Consider the following 21,878-nt stretch of genomic DNA (forward strand, 5'->3'; position numbering starts at 1 on the left):
CAATATGGGACAATTTCCATTCTTCTTTTGATGGTGCAGAAATTTAGAGGAATTACGGGGCGACAAAAAGCCCCTCTGAGGCCAGCAGCATGTGGCCTATAGGCCAGAGTTTGTCCATAGGAACAGTTTATTGTGGAACCTATACAGATAATAGTAAGAGAGAGGGGAGACAGAAATTCCGTTGCTCTTTGCATTCTCAGGTTCTATAATTATATATTAAATATGCACAATAGGAAACAAGTTACACTGAACAGTGCAAAACCATGAACACAGTTTAAAGAGCATTCCTAGGCTAAATTCACAGGGCTTAAGGGGAAATGTCACAGATTAGGATAAAAGTCATGCCTCTAGCATGGCAAAGAGTGAACCTTTCACTCTTTGTCATCTGAACCTTTCGAGGGAAAGGGTGGGATGGGAAAATTTGCATTCTGAGCTACAACATGGCACCAAAAAAAACACCACATTGAACACTGGGAAGAGCTGGCTACAAAAGCATTGGTAGTACCTCTGAACCACATCATCCCCACAGGCCTCTGAAACAACGGGAAGGCACGGATAATACCTGAAAAAGGAAGTCGGGATTAAAGACAACACAACAGAATCACAGGAAACTCAACCAGAAGACATCCTGATCAATTAAACAGTGTCCTCCTGTCCCTCAATACTTTCGAAGTCCTATATTCCTGGCACTTTGGGTTTCACTGTTCCAACTCGGCTGGTGCTGTTGGCCCCTCAAGATCTCACAGCAGTTTATTGATTTAGGAAACTTTTATTTATTTCTATCTTTCAGAACGTACGAGGTTCCATATTGCCACAAGTCCCATTATAAAAGAAGGCGATACCGAAGAACCCAGACAAACCAAAGATTGATACGACAGCTTAAAAAGGCATCAAAGATGTAGTAGCAAAGACAGGTTAGATCCAGGACACAGAATAAGTGATAAAGTGCCAGCCTGTCATCCATCACAATTCTGTGGATATATATATATATCTCACACACACACACACACACACACACACACACACACACAGAGAGATATCAAATGCCACCTGCAAGCACCAAGGTCAACACAAGCTACCATTAGCCTGCTGCAGGAAATAATTCATTGCTGCAGCAATCCGTCTTGCTTTGCCCATTACTTTTTATGATAGACAAGGAATGGCTATATTATGTGCAACACTTATCTATAGCCCCTTAAATCATAACCAGCTAGAGGTGGCATCGCTCCCTCTCTCCATTTGAAGGCTGCTGGGGAACATCTCCTCCTGGCATGGACCGATTTAGCATGGCAGGTAAGCACCACAAACACAAATATGTGCACCCACAAAAATACAGTATGCCCATGTGTAAATGCCAGGTTTTTGAGTCACCGTTGATTTCTGTTTAAATGAAAACAATTCCCTCAACATTATGACATAACATTTCGGCTTTTTAAAAACAAGAATCGCCACTTCTGGGGGCTTCTAGGTATGGCAGTTTTCAATTTTTGGATGATTTATAAAAACAACAAGACAGAAAAATCTGAGGACTCCAAAAACATCACTGGGAGCCACATGCAACCCAGGGGAGGTATAATTTCCATCCCTGTACCCAAGTGTACACAACACCTGATTGCAAATGTAATAATGTGCTTCTTAGCCTTTCCTTCAACCAACTAAGGGTAGCATGCATGGATATCCTTACTACAGAATCACAGAATTGTAAAATCCTTACAACAGCCCTGTCAGAAAGGATAGGCTGAAAGAGAGTGACAGTTCTCAAATCAGACATGGGTTTTCTGAGCTGAGGAGGGATCAGAACCTGGAACTCTTTGACAACCACGTCAAATTTAAAGTGAGAATTAGACCGAGGAGATATCCGAGTGCTAGAGTGCATCACCATTTTGAGTAGTACTGGTGTAAATGACCTGGGCATGGGTTGAAAGTGCAGGGCAGAACACACATTTCAAAAACAAAGAATAGATAATAACAATGTGGGACCTACAACCAACGATTATGACTCTCTATTTCAATAGCAACAACACTCAGTGGAGAATGGATCATACCTCAAGTTAATTTAGGACTGAATCCAATGTTATTTCCAACACTGGAGTAGACCAATTTGTTAGTCATGATTTACATAAATCCCATTGATTTCAATGTGTCTGCTCTAGTTGGGAATAAAATGAATTAAGCACTAAACCTATCTCACATTGCCCTTGCAAAGATTACATGAAAGAGCTGCGGGAGGACAACGGATGCTGTCCTAACGTCCTTGGAAATAAAAATCCAATTTAAAAAAATCTGTTGTTAAACCACACACATTAAACTGACTAAAAGACCTAGACGTTAAGAACTGATGCTTAAAAAATGTTCACCAAAAACATTTTTATAAGGAGAAACTATGCATGCACACTGAATGCATTTGCAGCCAGGCCAAGCAGGGGAAAATATACCCTGCAGCGGTTGCAACACCCAGAGGGCATAACACCACTGATCAATTTTTACTTAAGCTCTGACAGATCTTGACTCGCTATAAATTGTGTGGAAAGGCCTTATGACACACATTTCCTCCCTGACCTCTGGGCTGTGTGATTGCTCAGCTTTAACAGAAGAATGCAGGTAAGAAAAGCTTCCCTGTCTCAGAAAAGAATAAATCCAGGAGCAAGAGATGACAAGAGGCCAGGAAGGGCACAAGCAGACTGAAAGGTGATTGCGAAAGGGGAGGAAGAAATAGGACAAGGCCAGCTCCAGGAATGTGCTGAGATTTGTAAACTTCTGTTCTAGCTAAAAAGCTCTATATGCATCCAGAAATTTATGTGCACATATCACCAGATGCACTGAGAACTACTGGCATAAATCTGAGGCATCCCTGTACCTGCATTTGAAGAGATGATACAGTGGATTCACATTGTATTGCTTTGAATGGGACATGTACCCTCATGAATATAATTTTCTTTCACAGCCTCTTACCTTGTTTACAAGGGACTGCAGATGGGAGATCCAGTGCAACTCTATGGTTAACACCTGCCAAACATTGACCACAGAATTGTGCCAGAGGACTTTAAAATGCCTAGGGAAGTCTTCTCTCTAGGAATCTCTAGGTCTTCCAGCACAACTTCTGGCAGGTGTTGACCATCAAGTCACTCTGGAGAACCTATAAATTCCTAGAGAGAACATATTACTCAAATGTGTGAATAATCAAATCCGGCAGAAGTCAAAGCCGCAAATGTGGAGGGCTGATTTTAGAGTTTAAAGAGACTATCTGCAATTTGATGGAAACACTAAGGGCTAAATCCATATGTTCATCCCAGCTTAATTCAACCCATCAGTCCATGGACCTAACATAAGTGTTGTTTTACCACTGATTCACTGGGTCTCTTTCTAATTGCAACTAGCAACTGGTGTCAGTGTTAAGTAACTTTTAAAACAGTTTCTTTACACACAGTTGATTATTTCCTCAATTCTTTCATGTCTGTCTTACTGTTCTGTTTGCTCTGGGTAGGGCTAACAGCAGATATTAGAGCATAGCCTGTTAACTCGCTGGATAAAAAATTGCCTGGTTTACAGATGAATAAGCATGTTAATGGAGGATGAATGGGTCACTCTGCCCTTTCTCCACCAGTCCATCTGGTTTCCATTCTGGTTGGTGCTCATTTTCCTGAAACTACCACAGTAACCAGCCATCTGCTGGGGATGCTTCACCTGCTTTTACCATGCTAGGCATGGGAAGAGAGAACTTCCCTTCCTCTGAAGACCGCTAGAGAAATAGGAGACCAGCTTTTTGGCAGGCTTATTCATTGGGGTGTAGTACATTAGCATTAGATCAATACAGGCTGAGTCTCTCTTATCTGGACTTCCGAAATATGAAATACCTGTAGTCCAGAATCCAAAATTATCCACACGGGTGGTTGAGACAGGGACACCTCTGCTTTCTGAGGGTTCAGTGTACACAAACTTTGTTTCATGCACAAAACTATTTAAAAATATATTGTATATAAAGGCCCCATACAGACAGGCCAAAATAAAGCTGCTTCGGGTCACTTTGGAGGTATGCTGTTTAAATAATGCATGCATCCTAAGAGCCCGGAAGTCATGCCAAAGCCATGCTCCAGTCCTAAGGCGTGGCTTCCAGACTCTTAGGACACATGCATCATTTAAACAGCATACCTCCAAAGAGACCCAAAGCAGCTTTATTTTGGCCTGTCTGTATGGGCCCTAATACTGATTTAAGGCTATGTGTATAAGGTGCATACAAATGAATTTCATATTTAGACTTGGGTCCCACCTCCAAGATAGGACATTATGCATATGCAAATATTTCAAAATCCAAAACACTCTGAAATCCAAAACACTTCTGGTCCCAAGCATTTCGGATAAGGCCCTTATCATAAGGGAGACTCAACTTGTAATAAAAGTTTAGAGGTCCTACAGAACTGGTCATCAAGCATAAGAGCATGCATAAAACACGTAAGGAAAATAAGAGGGGCCCTTCTAGAAATCTAAAAGAGATGCATTATACCTCAGTGTGAAAGAACATTTCTTTGAATAGCAACAACAACAACAACGCTTCGCAACAACAACACTTCTTTGATATAGGCCATAGCTTGCTTGCATTATGTACAGTATATCTCCAGTGCAACACTGGAAAACAGACAAAGAGATTGCAAAAGTTATCCGCTATTAATTACAGGCCATTTGTTCTAAGGACTGGAAAACAGTTTAGATAAGCCATCTTTAAAGGTCAGTGTGTGAGTGTACAAAAATCTGTTGTACAGCGGCAGGTGAGAGAGAGAGAGAGAGAGAGAGAGAGAGAGATCTTTAAAAAGACGTCATTGCACAACCAGAAATCTGGCACATGCCAGAAATAGACTGACACATGGCTCCCGCATGCCCTATGCGCCTCAAACTACTCGGCACAAGTAGCAAGCAACTTCTCTGTCTGTCTATGGATTTTTCAATATCATTGCTTGTAATATTACCCACAAAATAACAAAAGAGGAGAGTTGATGTACTAGCATTGCCTGGCTTTAAGGCCAGGATACATGGAGATTATAAAACCACATAAAATAATGTGAGCACTAATGCATCCTGTCTTTCCTTTCTCTTATCAGCCCTAGTAAAAAAGAGATGGTTCTCTGGAGTCATAAGCAAGGTGACATACTATTTTATTTCAAATTAATTCATGATGGAACAGCTCCCATTACAAACTCACAACGCAGTCTAACACCACACTCCATAAACATGCTCTGAAAGGGGAGGGATTCTTTTCTGCCATGATGTTGGAAATGCAAAGACAGTAACGTCTACAATATATTTAGGCTGCAATCCCATACAAATTTAACTGGGAGCAAATCCTTCTGAAATCAACATGGATTAGTTCTGAGTTGACATGTTTAGAGCTGGGCTGCTAATCTGCTTTAAGTGTTCATGGAGAAAATATACTAGGAGAAACTTGAACCACTGCATTACCCAGATGGCAGTTCCTAAAAGATGACCCTGAATTTAATTGGTTTCCTTATGGGGATTTTCTTCTACGTTTGGCTTGGGTTAAACCTGGCTAGGTTCCATCGTATCAATCTAAGTGAATGTGCAAACTCCAAAATGCTGTTATTTATGACTGTGGAAAGAAATGAACACACTAAGATATAATAAATATGTGCATTCCCTCTCCCAGGTCATAATAACAGAGGTACCAAAGAATGATAACTTGCACAATATTGAAACGTAAATATAGACCTTTATAGACTGGATGCAGAGATTTCATCTCAAAAGAAATTGCTTCTCACTGTAAACATTATAATGCAAGGGACGGATATGTAGTTGTTGCATTGCCCATTCCTTCACAGTTTACCTTTCTTCCCTTATTGCTGGCTTGCTATAGCAGGCAGTAGAACTTGGAAAAGTTACTTCACTGGAATATTGGAAAAGTTACTTCACTGGAATATAGCCCCCAGAATCTCAATGGTTGAGAGATTCTGGATTTCCCCCCAAAAAAATCAGATTTGCAAACAATCACGAGGAGTACCTCTTGGAAAAGTTACTTCCGAAGAATAAGATTGCAAGAATCCCTCAACTCGCCAGGTCAAAGGATTCTGGAAGTAATACAGTGGATCCTTGTTATCTGCTGGGGTTTGGTTCCAAGATCCCCCGTGGATAACAAAATCTGTGGATGCTCAAGTCCCATTAAATATAATGACAGAGCAAAATGGTGTCTCTTAATAAAAAATGGAAAACCAAGGTTTGATATTTGAAATTTATACTTTTTTTTGAACATTTTCAAACCGTGGATGCTTGAATCCGTGTATAAGAAATCAGTGTATAAAAGAAGGGCCAACTGTAGTTCAAAAAACAAAAGTTCCTAAATATTACCGTATATACTCGACTATAAGTCGACCTCATGCATAAGTCGAGGGCAAGTTTTGGGGCCAAAATTATGGATTTTGCTATGGCCCGTGGATAAGTCGAGGGTAGAGTTTCGGGGCATATAGCAAAGACCTAAAGGATGAAGCAAAGCAAAATAGTGTCAAAGAAGTTATAAAATCCCATCAGATGTAAATCTTTGTGCTTACTCTTAAGACTGGATGGACGAGAGAGTAGAGGGGAGTCAGTGCTTCACATATTATACTCTTGCTTTTTACCAGGATATGGTTCCTTCATTTAAATAAGAGTTAAGATACAGTACTTACATTGACCCATGGATGAGTTGAGTCAGGTTTTTTTGGGTCATTTTTTTCAGCTGAATTTTAGACTTAAAACATGAATATATATATGTATGTATGTACATATATATATATACACACACACACACACACACACACACACACAGAGAGAGAGAGAGAGAGAGAGAGAGAGAGAGTAGGCAAAGTGAGCTAACCAGCATTGGATGTACATCAGAGGAGTGTTTAAAAGGGACATGATCTTCATGCTTCAGGGGTGCATCTACACTGTAGAAATAATGCAGTTTGACACTACTTTAACTACCATGGCTCCATCCTACAGAATCCTCAGGTTTGTAGTTTGGTGGGGCGCCACCAGACTTTGGCAAAGAACACTAAAGACCTTGCAAAACTACAAATCCCAGGATGCCATAGGATGAAACTACAGTGCTAAAAGTGGTGTCAAACTGCATCATTTCTAAAGTGTAGATGCACACTCTAGGTTAAGAGAAATGTGTGATGAAAACGAAACCGTGGCCCCATTAACAACGAGAAACAACCTTTATATTTAACAACTTATCTCCTAGCCAGGGCAGAAGAAGATGTTTGTCATCCCTCCACCAGGGAGTAAAAAAGAAAGCAATCTTCTCCTCCTCCTCCTAGGTCCCCAAAGTGACTTGTTACTATGCTTGCTGGAAATGTGGTCTGTAGGGAAATGCAGATATCTTTCCCCCCAAGTTAACTTCTGAGAGTTGCAAATAAGGTTGAATGAGAGGGTCTTAAAGGGGGGAAAAAGAGGGGGATTTTTGTTAGTTCATTGCTAGTGCAAAATTGTATGCGATCTGAAGGAAAGGGTGCGTAAGAGAAAATAAAGAGGGTAAACGTACGACAACAGGAAAATAGAAGTGTCAATGGAGGGAAAACATACAAAATAAAATGTGAACAGCATATATAAATGTTGCTAGGAGAAAAGTCAAAACAGATGGTGTTAAGTAATGAAAAGAGATTGGAATAATGGAAGTAAATGGAAGATCTATAATGGAATATGTATGTGTGTGTATATGTGTGTGTATGTGTGTGTGTGTGGATATATATATATGTTTATTCATTATTTTAACATATCAATATACACCCTAAAAAAACAAATTAAAGCCTATAAATACATTTTCTTCTTTATCTTCTTTTTTCTGTCATTCCTTCCCATTTTAATTCTACTATAATTTAATTTGTAAAAAAACAATTCGACATCAGTTTTAAAATACAATTTAAAAGCAAGCAAACGTAACGTCAGGCGAAGGCGTGTTTCTCTTCTCCTGGTTAGTCGGCAAACTCCTTATTACAGTACAGTATTTGCAAGGAGAGGAAAGGATGCAATATAATGAATATATTGATGGGGTGAATCCAGAAAGACACTGAATTCCTCCTTTAAAACTGGTTTAGATTCTAAATTGACACCCCCACAATCTGGTCCAGCCACAGATGTACTTGACTGCAACTCCCATCATCCTCCAAAGCTGCTGGTGAGGATGGTGGAAGTTGCAAACCTTAAAGAAACACAGAAGGCTCTCAAAAAGAAAACGATGGCTGCATCCACACTGCAGCAGTAATCTGGTTTGACACCACTTTAACTGCCTTAGCTCAATGATATGGAGTTCTGGGATTTATAGTTTGTTGTGGTCCCACTTCTGGTGCCACAACAGACTACCGTTCAAACCAGCGTCAAACCGGATTATTGCTGCAGTGTGGATGCAGCCTATGCCTAACAAACTTGGATATCAAGCATCATTGAATAATAATGAACCAAAAGGTAACCGAAGAATACAGAGAGTAACTACTACTAATAATATAATGAACAGAAATGATGCAAACCAAAAAATGTTATTATTTTAGAGTTTAAATAATTAAAGATAATTTTAATTGTCATTTGTTTGTTTGTTTTAAATCATCGCAGTGCTTTGTTAATGTTTTGTCTTGTGAGCCGCCTTGGGTCGCTTGTCGGGAGAAAGTGGGGGCACAAAAGTTAAACGCATCAATCGATCGGACAAATACACACGTTGAAACGATCCATGTTTAAAATCCCTATGACCCTGGAGACCGGGGTTCGAATCCTGGTGTACTCTCTCAGCCTCGGAGGATGGCAATGGCAAACAACCTCTGAACAAATCTTGCCAAGAAAACCCCATGATAGGTTTGCCTTAGGGTTGCCGTAAGTCGGAAAGGACTTGAAGGCACAAAACATGTCCAAAAAGTAACTTTTTTGTCCATTACCTGCCTCCGTTTTCATGGGAGGAAAGGTTTTCTGATTCCTGGTCTACAGGCAAAGTATATTGCTTTACAACTTCCTAACAAACTATATAGGTTTTATAATATGATGATCTGAAATTACAGATGCTCTTCTCATCAAACCGCTGTTTTATGTAGTCATACAAACATGGCCACTCTTTTTTACCTTTGTCATCCTATAGTTTCATCTCTAAGCAAACATATCAGTTTACCTGCCTCTATTTATTATTATTGTTGTTGTTGTTATTATTATTAATATCAACATTTATTTGTAGAGCATTGTAGAATTTGCACAGCGCTTTTTTACACAGTCGAAACAATAGCGAAATGAGAATAGAAACCTACCGAACGGCATACATGATTGGGAATATAATATAATTGTTATTAGTATAATAATAATAATAATTATTATTATTATTATTATTAACCTTTATTTATAAAGCGCTGTAAATTTACACAGCGCTGTACATACAATCTTTTTAATTGGACGGTTCCCTTATTATAATTATTATTATAATTATTATTATAATTATTATAATAATAATAATTATTATTATTATAGTCAAACACTCTAAATCATTAAGCCATTAATTGTGAACATAATATAATTATTATTAGTATTAATTTTATTATATGTTATTATATATTAGATATTATTATTATTATTATTATTATTATATAATTATTATTATAGTCCAACACTCAAAACTATGATTAGGAATAGGCAGCCGTCAAAACCAAGAGCCAGTTTGGTTTATTGGTTTGAGCGTTGGACTATGGCTCTGGAGGACCAGAGTTCGAATCCTGGCTCTGCCACTGAAACCCATTGAGTGACCTTGGGCAATAAGTCACACTCTCTCAGCCTCAAGGGAAAGCCATGGCAAACCCCCTCTGAAGCAACTGGCCAAGAAAACCCCATGAATAGGTTCCCCTCTCAGGGTCTCCATGAGTCAAAAAGGACTTGGAAGGCACCCAACAGCACCCTCTAGACTAGGCCCTTCTGGACTGCAGCTCCCATCACTCCTGGGCAGCAGGATGCTGGGAGCTGCAGTGAGTTGCAGTCTAGCTGCTCAGAAATAGTTCCCCCTCAGAATGAAAGGACCCAGCCACAATCCCTCTCTAGTGGGTCTCAACCTTTGGTCCTCTCTAGAGTTTTTCTTTTTGCGACTTCAACTCCCAGAATCCCTGAGCCATGAGCAGAACGACCGGGGCTTCTGGGAATTGAAGTCCAAAAACCTGGAGGCCCAAAGGTTGAGACTTTTCTGAGGGAGCAGAGGGTAGGCGTGGCCTGTGCGGCAGGGGGCGTGTCCCGATTAGCATACTTCTCCCGGGCCCCGCCCCCTCGGCCTCAGGGTCTCCTTGGCGGCCCTCGCTCACCTTCGCACGACGACGGCGGCCAGCAGGACCAAAAAGACGGCCCCCAGGACCCTCCGCCGCCTCCGTCCGCCGCAGGTCCACATCCCTGGAAGGGCCCCGGCCTGGTTACCAAGGACTCCGGCTTCTCCCACCATTGGCGCACCGTTACCAAGACCGGCTCCTCCCATTGGAGGAGGGCGGGCCCGGCGCTCGGACGCCATTGGAGGGAGCCGGGTGGGGGGCGGGCCCTGCGGGACCCGGCCCTCGCTCCCCGTTGGAGAGCCGCCCTGTCCGTCACGCCCCGCGCCCCGCCCACTCCTTTGCCTCAATTGCAGGGGATGACAGCGTGCTCTGCGCATGCGCAAGGAAAAGGACCCTCTGCACATGCTCTAGGGATGTGGCAATCTGTAAAAAAAGGCACTCTGCACATGCTCAAGGGATGTGACATTCTGTAAAATGGCATTCTGCACATGCTCAAGGGATAAGACATTGCAAAAAATGCACTCTGCGCATGCTCAAGGGATAAGACATTGCAAAAAAAATGCACTCTGCGCATGCTCAAGGGATAAGACATTGCAAAAAATGCACTCTGCACATACTCAAGGGATGTGACAAGCTAAAAGAAAGGCACTCTGCATATGCTCAAGGGATGTGACATTCTGTAAAATAGCATTCTGCACATGCTCAAGGAATAAGACGTTGCAAAAAATGCACTCTGCACATGCTCAAGGGATGTGACAAGCTAAAAGAAAGGCACTCTGCATATGCTCAAGGGATGTGACATTCTGTAAAATAGCATTCTGCACATGCTCAAGGAATAAGACGTTGCAAAAAATGCACTCTGCACATGCTCAAGGGATGTGACAAGCTAAAAGAAAGGCACTCTGCATATGCTCAAGGGATGTGACATTCTGTAAAATAGCATTCTGCACATGCTCAAGGAATAAGACGTTGCAAAAAATGCACTCTGCACATGCTCAAGGGATGTGACAAGCTAAAAGAAAGGCACTCTGCATATGCTCAAGGGATGTGAATTCTGTAAAACAGCATTCTGCACATGCTCAAGGAATAAGACGTTGCAAAAAATGCACTCTGCACATGCTCAAGGGATGTGACAATCTTCGCCATGGCTGCTCCTGCAGGAGTAAGCACTAAGTATTTCTCCCTTCTTGGCAGGCAACTCTAAGGATGGGCACCAGAGAGGGCATCTGGTGTTGTTAAGCAACTTATCTGGAGCTCAGAAGAACTTATTTATTTATTTGCTTGTGTAAATTGTTTATGCATTTTATGTGTCTTTATGTAATTTTGTTAATCACTTTGATCTTTTTGGAAAGGCGGTATATAAATAAATGTATTATTTTAAAAGGCATTCTGCACATGCTCAAGGAGTTTGGTGCTCTGCAAAAATGCACTTTGCACATGCTCAAGGGATAGGACATTGCAAAGGCGCACTCTGCACATGCTCAAAGGAAAGGACATTGCAAAGGGGCACTCTGCACATGCTCAAGGGATTTGGCATTCTGCACAGGCTAAAGGGATTTGCCAATCTGTAAGAGAGCTGCTGTGCACATGCTCAGGGGATCTGACATGGCAAAAGGGCACTCTGGACATGCTCCATGGAGTTGGCACTCTTCAAAGGAGCGCAGCACATACTGAAGGGAATTTGGCTTTGCTGAAATGCGCGCTGCACATGCTCTGGGCTCTGACTCTGCAAAAGGGCACTCTGTGCACTCTTGGGAGGGGGGGTTGGCATTGCAAAGGGGGCACATAAGGTATGACCCTGCAAAAGAGCACTCTGCGCATGCTCTGAAAATGCTCAGGGAAACAGACTTTTGCTTGGGCTGGCTGCAGACATGCACTCTGCTCGTGTCCAGGAGCTGGTTCTTCTCGCGTGGGCGCAGTCTTTTGTCCCCCCACGCAGCCACATCCAAGGCCTACGAAGCCTGTTTACCAAGGCAAAGTCCAGTGGGACTCAGGCCAAGATGGCGCAAGTCAGTCCTATGTTTTTCTGACTTGTGGCGGCTCTATCAAGATATTAACAAGATTGGTTCAGAGTGGGTTTGTCATTGCCTTCCTCTGAGGCTGAGAGTGTATGACTCACCTAAAGTCATCCAGTGGGTTTCCATGGCCGAGCCAGCATTCGAACCCAGGTCTCCAGAGCCCTACTCCAACACCAAACCACTACAGCATGCTGGCTCTCATAACAGAAATTTAGCCTCATAGGAAGATAGAAGCACCTCAAAATGGCCTAGATGTCTATATAATGCTTGATTAAACCAATTGATCCTCCCTGGATGGCAGAATAAGTTAGGATTGCCCATCCTGCTCCTCTAGGCCTAATAATCCCAATCTGGATTAGGCCTAGAGGAGTGGGACAGTATCCCAGATTGGGATTATTAGGCCTAGAGGAGTGGGACGGCAGGGTGACCAGAGGCCCTCCTTTTCCAGGACATGTCCTACATTTCACCCTCCTATCTGGGAGGAATTTCAACATACCCTCCATTTTGAGCATGACTAAGAAGCATGAATTTATATTTGTTTTTAGCTTTCATTTTGTAATCCTCTACATTTTCCTGAAAGGTCCTACATTTTGCAGTGGCTCATCCTCCTTTGCGGTTACAAAATCTGGTCACCCAGGATAGGCAGATATCAAGATCTTTGTGGGCTGAAACTCCCAGTATCCCTAGCATAACAAATGATGAAGAATACTGGGAGTTGCAGTCCCAGAATCTGGAAATGCTGCATTTTGCCCATGCCTGGTAGTCAAAAGCATATTTTAAATGCGCCAATATATTTTGTGTGTATGTGTTCCCTGTTGACTCATGGCAATCCCATGGATTTCATAGGATTTTCTTAGGCAAGGAATACTCACAGGTGGTTTTGCCCTCCTCCTCGGAATTATAACCTGGTCCCCCATCCAAGTACTAACTAGGGCTGACCCTGCTTAGTTTCCAAGGCCAGACAAAATATAGTACCTAGTTTAAGGTAATTAGGCCAGATATACAGTTTTGTTGCTGTTGTGCGCCTTCAAGTTGTTTCCAATTTATGGCAACCCTAAAGTGAACCTATGATGGAGTTTTTCTTGGCAAGATTTGTTCAAAGGAGGTTTGCCATTGCCTTCCACTGAGGCTGAGAGAGTGTGCCTTGCTTAAGGTCACCCAAAGGGTTCTCTGGCTGAGCAGGACTCGAATCCTGATCTCCAGTCATACCCAACACTCAAACCACTAAGCCATGCTGGTTCTTGAGTTACTGTTAACCGAGTTACTCCAGTCTCCAAGTTGCTGCAAACCAAAGTTGCAAACAAATTGCCAAATGCAGATCAGTTGTGTTTTTAAAGCAATTTTTCTAAGCTTTCACAAGTAATTCAGGTGTTTTCTGGTGGTCATAAAATTCCTAAACTATTGATACGTATAAATTTATTAAAGCAAGAGTGACTAGTGTTGCCAGGTTTTTAAAAACAGCAATAAGGAGCAGTTTAAATTCATGATTCATGAGACTGGCAATTAGAAAGTAGTTACTAACATGTTGTTGTCTATCTACCGTAAATACCAAATAAAAGTTAATGCAGCCGTGTGCCTCTCTATAAAATTTACATTTTGTCCACATTCTCATCAATATAAATATAAAGTGGGCACTTGGTATGTCCTGGGTTTGGTTCCAGGGTCCCCTGTGAATACCAAAATATGTGGATGTTCAAGTCCCATTAAATACAATGGAGAGTAAAATGGCGTCCCTTATATATAATGGCAAAATCAAGGTTTGCTTTTGGAAATTAGATAGATAGATAGATAGATAGATAGATAGATAGATAGATAGATAGATAGAGATATAGATATAAAAATAAATAAATATTTTCAAGGCATGGATGCTTGACTTCATGGATAAAGAATTGACTGATAAAAGGAACCAACAGTACATGATGCACAAACGTCTAAATCCACTTTTAATATGGATTGAATCTGAATCGGTTTTAATCGTAGCAAGAGAATGCTTGACAATTGTGATTCAAATTCAGAGAACCCTGAATCTCACATTCGGTTACATTTATAGAAAATCTGTTCCTCTCATCATTTGCTGAGTAGAGAATTCAAAAAAATGTGGGTTTGTTTTTTTTACAAAAGCCTATGTCCTGAAACACTCCAAAACAAGATGCTACTAACCTCCAACAACAGTTTACACTCAGATGTGCCACGTTATTGCAGAAGCCCCAAACACTTTCGGTTCTCCGTATAAAGAAAATATTTCAAGCCTGGGTATTTTTGTTCACCTTTTCTCCAACTTTCCAAGCTCTGCAATATCTTATCTGAGTTCAGGTGGAGTGACAGAACACAACACAAAAATAAACCATGCCACAGCTGTAAATTCCTGCACTGGCAGCAGATTAGATGAACATTGGGATACCTTCCAAATCTACATTCACATAATGAAATTACAGGTTGACTATCCCTTATCCCAGTATTCAAAATCCAAGACCCTTTTCACAGATGGCGAGGACAGTGACACCTTTGCTTTCTAATGGTTCAGTGTACCCAAACTTTGTTTCATGCACAACATAGTTTTAAAAATATTGCATAAATTTACCTTCAGGATATGTATTTACGCTATGCATGAAACATAAATGAACTCTGTGTTTAGAGTTGGCTCCCACCTCCAAGATTTTGTGCCTATATGCAAATAGAGGCATTGCAAAAACCAAAAAAGACATTTTCTTTGGAGAGAAAAGAGGGCAACTTCAGTATTTGCCTGTCACCTCTCAGCAAATGTTGATGCCATCAAGTATGGAAATGTGTGAAGCCAATCCACTGGGTTGGGTTTTACAGTGATTGCAGTAAGTCTACTCATATGTGTAGGACCAAGTTGAAGAAAACAGCATTTGGGGGCATACTACTGGACGATTTAACACTAGAACGACAGAGTCCCAACAAAGACCAGTCCAAGGAAGCCTATGGAATCTGATGTTCTCAAAGGCAAAAGCAAACAAAAACACCCATAAGACAAGAGCCAAGACAGTCCCCTCGTTAGGAGAGACAATCATTTCACCAGGAAGAAAAAAGAGAGAGGAAAGGCGAAATCATTTATTGATTCCAGTGGTGAGAAGGAAAGCAACTTGAATCAGCACTCCCAAATCTTTGCATTATTGGAGAGCTTAAAATTGCCAGTCTGCACTTCTGTTGTGCGTCTAAAGCACTTTCTGCTGCAACCCTTTGGGTCTGATAGCAAAAATCATTAGTCCCATCTGAAAAGGGAACAGACAGTGGTAGCAGGAATGTGGGTACTGACTACAGAGAGGGACCGCCTTCCCATAGTTTTTCCAGTCACTTGACCTAATGAAAAGAGGAGATATGTCCCAAAGGGAAAAGGCAGTTTAAAAGGCCATTGTGGTTTGATAGGCATTCCTTGCAGGGGGTGCGGGTAAATTCCCACAAATACTGATTTAGTAAAATTATCCCCCCGCTCTGTTGTATGAATTCCAGAAATAATTTGGCCCTTACTTCCAGAAAGCCAGGTGTGTAACCACATCAACAGACTACACTTACCCCCGATGCAAGGATCAGTTGGGGGACTGACTTATGATACAGCCACCACTGTATTTCTTTTGAAACGGCAGCAGCAAGTCAGAGCAGATGGCCTGGGCTAGAACAAAAGGCTCCATTTAGATCATCCGCCAATTCTAACAAGGCACTGCCCAGTACAGAAACACAAGGTGTCTTGAGCTGCATCTACTGGGCTGAGTTCAGGGGAGTGGGGGAAAGCTAGCCCTCCCCAGTACAGCTCTGTCGCTTCTTCCCATTCATGTCCATAAAAAATGGATGTAGGTGCTGGAGTGCTGGGCAGAAAAGTCAGCTCTGACATTATGCTTGTAACAGGCTCCTGGCCACAATCATCCTCATCACTTCATTGGTACCTACAAGAAGAGCAGACAGAGAGAAATAAGCTGGGTGGGGTGCAATGAAAGACAATGTTGTCGTCACAGTATTGACACTGCATATATAGTATGTGCCCTGTCTATTTTTAAAAAATGCTATCTCCTTATATGAGCTTCCCTGTGTTCTAAGATTTCCAAGGGAGGGCTTTTTCTTGGTGCCACTGAGATCCTAGGCATGTTTGGTGAAGACATAGTAAAGAGCCTTTTTGGTGGTTGCTCCCAAGTTGTAAACTTCCATTTCCAGGAGACCTGGTTGGTTCCCTGCTTACTGTCTTTCTGCTTAAGGCATTTGGCTTTGTATATGTTGCAGCAGATTAAGTTTTTAATAGGTGGGTGCCTTTTAAAATATTGTTTTAAAGATGCTTTTAACATGTGTTTTTTTAAAATCAAAGTTTTGTTTAACTGTGTTTCAACTTTTGTACTAAGATCTTTTCAATTTTATCGTGTCTTTAAAACATTGCATGCCACTTTGAAGACTTATGCGTGTATATGCCATTAACAATATGCCAATGGTGGTTTGGCAGACCTGTACACTATTGAGAACACAGTGGAACCATTATATAAATGGTTCATCACATGACCCAGTTTGCACATTACAGCTGGCTGACAACACAGTCAGGGAAAACAGGACCATAATGGCTTAGGTTGCTATAACCCACTAAACATGGAGTGATGGCCAAGACTGTACTGTCACAGCACCCTAGAAGTTACCTTCCAAAATCTGGTGTACTCTGATGTCTCGCATGAACTGCTGCACAGCGTAATCCTTCAGGTACCCATAGCCACCGTGCATTTGCAGGGCCTGGTTGCAGATCTACATAAGAGAAAATGAATTTAGGTAAAGAGAGAGCGATGCCAGAGAGTTCACAGGAATACAGAACAGGGAGAAGGGAGAGTGAGTTGCAAACACTGTCTGAAAAGGCAGAGCATTAGAGAAGCAGAGAACACACTTCACAGGTCTGAAACTCAGCACTGCCCCAACACCTTTAGGTGTTCATTTGTTTGTTTTTTAATGTTCTAATAAACACGAACAAATTATTAACATTTTTCACAACTATCCTTAAAACAGATGGCTGCAGAATTGTAGAATGCAACTCTGCCATCTAGTGACCATGTGAATGAGGTACCGAACAATACATCTTAGGGCTTGAATGAGCTAAACATATCTGCTCTGTTTTGTTTTACTTTGCTTAATTGCTGCTCTTCAATGTGCAAAAAGCAACAGAAACACTGACCAATAAGAGAGCTTTCTGCTCCTTATTTCAGTTGATGGCTTCTGTTGTCTACTGCCATTGCGATCAGAAGCAAGCACACCTAGCTTGGTGGAAACAATGAGCTGCACTAAAGCAAACTTTTTTGTGTATGACAGTGGCAAGAATCCTGTGGCCTTCCAGGTGTTGTTGGACTTCAACTCCAATCAACTCTTCCCAGCATAGGCAATGGTGAAGAATGCTGGGAGTTGCAGTCCAGCAACAAAAGGAGAGTCATGTTTTGTCAACTCTTGATGCAAAGTCCTAGCATTTATTTATACCCCACTTTTTCCTCTAACTAGGACTCAAGGCAACTTACAAAAGAAAGTTACAATAAAAATGTATATAGCTAAAGGTATACAAAAAGTGGAGATTAAAATCATATTAAGCTAACAACAACATTAAAACCATTTAAAATATTATTGTTAAAAATAAAAATAAAAGCACTACAGCATCATAAAAAGACCTTATCTTGTAAAATAAACCCTAAAGGTCTGCTGGAATAAAAAAAGGTCTTCACCTATTCCACATTCCCTCCTTGCAAAAGTGCTTGGATTGGGAGACATTCCTCTCCCCAAAGGTCTTGGAGATTAGGCTGGCTCCCACTGAGAAAGTACAGTCTTTTGGACAGTATGGATCAAAGTCATAGATGGCTTTATAGGCCAGTTGCCAGGCATAAGCTATGGAGACATGCTTTTCAGAATCCTCACAGGTTGATTTTAAAGTTGTAAAGCTCTGAAGAAGGCCATAAAAACATTTCCAAGATGAAATTTGGGCTTCTTTCAGTGATAAAAATCATCTCTCTTTTTAACATCCTGAGACTTTGGTCTCTTTTCTATACCACACACTGGATAGCTAGTACTTTGAATGGTGGCTTTATCTTTCCATCTCTGGTAAACATACATGCAAAAGATTTCACCTACCGCAAAGCACTCATCTGTGGCAAAGAGCTTGGCCATAGAACACAGGGCCACGGCATCCTCTCGCTCTTCCTGTAGCGCCCTGGCCGCATTGCGCACCATCAGCCGAGACGCCACCAGTCGCGTCGCCATCTCAGCTAGCTGGAACTGGAGGTACTGTTACAAGAGATGACATTAGATTTAGGAGCATGAGATCACTAGATAATACAAAGCAGAAGGGACATGGATTCAGTCACTTGGTCTACCTCACAGGGGCAGTGGGAGAATGAAATAGGGGCAAGAAAATCCACCTTGAGCTCTTTGGAAGAAAGGTGGGATAAAAAAGATGCCTAATGAAAAATAGGTGTCAGTGTGATGTAATGGTTTGAGCATTGCATTATGACTCTGGAGACCAGGGTTTAAATCCTGGCTTAGCCATGTAAACCTACTGGCTGACCTTTGACAAGACACACTCTCTCAGCCTCTGAGTATGGCAACTGCAAACCCTCTCTGACAAAACTTGCCAAGAAAACCCTGTGTTAGTTTTGCCTTAGGGTGGCCATAAATTGAAAATGACATGAAGGAACACAACAACAAGATAAAAAATAAAGTTACCTGATTGTTGGCCAGGAGTTCTCCGAACTGTTTGCGGACGTTAAGGTGATCCCGAGCCAGCAGGATCGAAGCATGGGCAGCACCCAGAGAGCAAGATGCTGGGGAAAAAAGAAAAGTGATGATCCCTTATGAACTGGGATGCTGGTATCTAATACAGTGAGCAACCCATTTCACAGAATGGTAGAGCTGGAAGGGACAATAAGGGCCATCTAGTTCAACCCTCTGCCATGCAAGTGGTGGCTTCCATATGAATAGTGTAATGCATCTGGATTTTAAATCAGTTAGTCAATTGTTTTATTGTATTTGACTAAAAGCCATTACAAATTCCCTCCCAAAACACCAAATAAAATCCAATACAGGTACATGAATAGCCATACAAAACAAACAAAAACACAGATTAATGAATCTCCTGTACAATCTATAGCAACAGCTTTCAAATAACTAGCACAAATACTTTTAGCAGCTTCAGAAATTAAGGCTGTTTTATGGGTAACATATGGATCAAAGGAGTTCTAAGTGAAATTTAAAGGAGCTGTGTAAGGTGCCATCCTATCCTCAAAATGAGTTCCATACCCTGAGAGCTTCTTTAAATTCACATTGGGCCTGAACAGACAGGCCAAAATAAAGCTGCTTCAGGTCACTTTAGAGATATGCTGTTTAAATGAAACATGCATCTTAAGAGCCAGAAGTTGGGCCCCAGTCCTTAGGACTGGAGCATGGCTTTGGCACAGCTTCTGGCCTCTTAGGATGCATACATCATTTAAATAGCATACCTCCAAAGTGACCCAAACCGGCTTTATTTTGGCCTGTCTGTTCGGGCCTATTAAAACCCAGAGTGGACTCACCACCCACATTTAGGTGCAAACCACCAGACACTGCTGAGTACATTTCTTTGCCTTCTCCACTACTCTTACCAATGTTAACTCTCCCTCCATTCAAGCCCTTCATGGCGATGTTGAAACCCTGACCTTCTTCACCCAGGCGGTTGGCTACTGGGACCACACAGTCCTCAAACACCACAGCTCGGGTTGGCTGCGAGTTCCAGCCCACCTGCCAGAGAAAGAGAGAAAAAGAGAAATGCACACGATGCTCAGATGCTGTAGCTGTTACATTTGAAGCCAACAGGAAAATTAAGTCTTTACTGTACATATCCCAGCAGTGGCAGCTAGTGGCTTCAGTGCTTACAGATGTGCTTTGCAGTATTTTCTCTGATCTCAACAAGGCATGAACCTGGAGCACCTCAACTCACCTTCCTCTCTTTTTTCCCAAAGCTCAGCCCAGGCATTCCTTTCTCCAGCACCAGGCAGGAGATGCCTTTGGGACCAGGCCCTCCTGTCCGACACATCACGACATAGAGATCTGTGTCACCACCGCCACTGATGAAAACCTGGCATGGGAAGGACAGGTGAAAAAGGTTATAGCTTATGGGAGAGACAGTCCCCCAAAGCACCACTAACCACAGAAAGAGAGAAGGTGCCATAAAGGACAAAACTTGGAAATGTTACATTTTTAGCTTACAGTTCCCATATGGCTGGGGATTCCGGGATTGCAGTTCCCTCTTTCTATAGATATACCTCACATATTTGTTGGTTTTTAAAAATAACTTTTATATGTATATAAAATTTTATATATATATTAGTGGGCCATGTTGGTAGATTAATGCATTTCTGTTCCCCATCCTGACAGACCAGGATCTGAAAAGAATGGGAGCCCTGACCCACGACCTGATACACTCTTAATATAATTTATGAAGGATGTCAAGTCACTTCTGTAAAACACACATCCATCAAGCAAATTAAATAGATGTTTTGTCTATTGGCTAGGCATCAGATGGCCATGTACAGCCTCTTGTAAGTTAAAGAAACCCTTCCCAAGTCCTTGTTAAATAACCCATTCACCAGTCCCTTAGCATCATAGGGAATGAGATATACTATGTAATCTTCACATTGCCAGCTTGTTCTTCTGGAGGAAATATCTTGAGACTGAAGCTGCATCTACACTACAAAATTAATCCAGTTTGACACCACTTTAACTGTCAAGACTCAATGCTATGGAATTCTGTGATTTGTAGTTTTGTGAGCTATTTAGCCCTTTCTGTCAGAGCTCTGGTGCCACAACAAAGTACAAATGCCAGGGTTGTATAGGATGGAGCCATGATAGTTAAAGCAGTGTCAAACTGCAATAATTCTGCAGTGTGGCAGCAGCCTAAGACACACAATTTACATGTATTTTGGCAGGTTAGTCCATGTGAAGCCATGTTAGTTTCACCTTAAAGTACCAGTACTGAGGAAAAGATGGCATATAAATTAATAAAAGAAATGAAAAATATAAAAAGTAAGGCCTGTTACAGACTGCCAAAATAAAGCTGCTTCGGGTCTCTTTGGAGGTATGCTGTTTAAATGATGCATGCATCCTAAGAATCTGGAAGCTGCACCAAAGCTGCACTCCAGTGCTTAGGAATGGAGTGTGGCTTTGGCGTGACCTCCGGACTCTTAGGACCCATGCATCGTTTAAACAGCATACCTCCAAAGAGACCCGAAGCAGCTTTATTTTGGCAGTCTGTAACAGGCCTAAGTTTCTCCAAAATCTAGTTCTGGGCAAGGAAACTGAGTGGCTCTGCTCCCATTTCTACAGCCTGAAAATACTGTAGAACAGAGCAAGCAAGACATAGCCTTCCTCCCACAACTAGATGCTCTAACTCATTTCAAGAGGAAGAAAGTTGGTACCTTGGAACCATTTAGGATGTAATTATCTCCATCCCTCTTGGCTGATGTTAACAAAGAAGCAGCATCACTGCCACTGCCTGTTTGGGAAAGGAAGAAACAATTGCTTTTAAAAGGCAGTCAAAACGGCAAAACCTGGAACAACATTTGCTACTCCCACTCTGCTTCTCTAATGAATAAGAACTCAG

At 41.7% G+C, this 21,878-nt stretch overlaps 2 protein-coding genes across 6 annotated transcripts in view; both read right to left on the reverse strand.

Moving 5' to 3' along the window:
- The window catches only part of GLB1L2 (galactosidase beta 1 like 2), a 56,383-nt gene extending 45,914 nt beyond the window's left edge, over nt 1-10,469 (reverse strand). For 2 of the 4 annotated variants that reach the window (XM_089537504.1, XM_089537503.1), the window contains exons 1-2: nt 10,299-10,469; nt 506-562 (exon numbers count right to left, since the gene is read on the reverse strand). In XM_089537504.1, coding sequence (XP_089393630.1) covers nt 506-562; nt 10,299-10,465 — 224 coding nt within the window. In that variant the 5' untranslated portion in view covers nt 10,466-10,469. Of the gene's footprint in view, nt 1-505; nt 563-6,668; nt 6,722-10,298 lie in introns of those variants that run through there. The other 2 variants (XM_089537506.1, XM_089537505.1) reach the window with 2 other exon arrangements.
- A 4,861-nt stretch (nt 10,470-15,330) lies between these two features.
- LOC149306997 (isobutyryl-CoA dehydrogenase, mitochondrial-like) overlaps nt 15,331-21,878 on the reverse strand; it is a 10,736-nt gene continuing 4,188 nt past the window's right edge. For both annotated transcript variants that reach the window (XM_089537992.1, XM_089537991.1), the window contains 7 exons: nt 21,694-21,770; nt 20,217-20,354; nt 19,882-20,017; nt 18,968-19,065; nt 18,377-18,529; nt 16,915-17,017; nt 15,331-16,182 (listed from right to left, as the gene is read on the reverse strand). In XM_089537992.1, the coding sequence (XP_089394118.1) occupies nt 16,130-16,182; nt 16,915-17,017; nt 18,377-18,529; nt 18,968-19,065; nt 19,882-20,017; nt 20,217-20,354; nt 21,694-21,770 (758 nt within the window). In that variant the 3' untranslated portion in view covers nt 15,331-16,129. The remainder of the gene's footprint in view (nt 16,183-16,914; nt 17,018-18,376; nt 18,530-18,967; nt 19,066-19,881; nt 20,018-20,216; nt 20,355-21,693; nt 21,771-21,878) is intronic.

The sequence above is a fragment of the Sceloporus occidentalis genome, unplaced genomic scaffold, assembly GCF_023333645.1.
Source record: "Sceloporus occidentalis isolate IW3139 unplaced genomic scaffold, rSceOcc1.0.p SCAF_9, whole genome shotgun sequence".
NCBI lineage: Eukaryota > Metazoa > Chordata > Lepidosauria > Squamata > Phrynosomatidae > Sceloporus > Sceloporus occidentalis.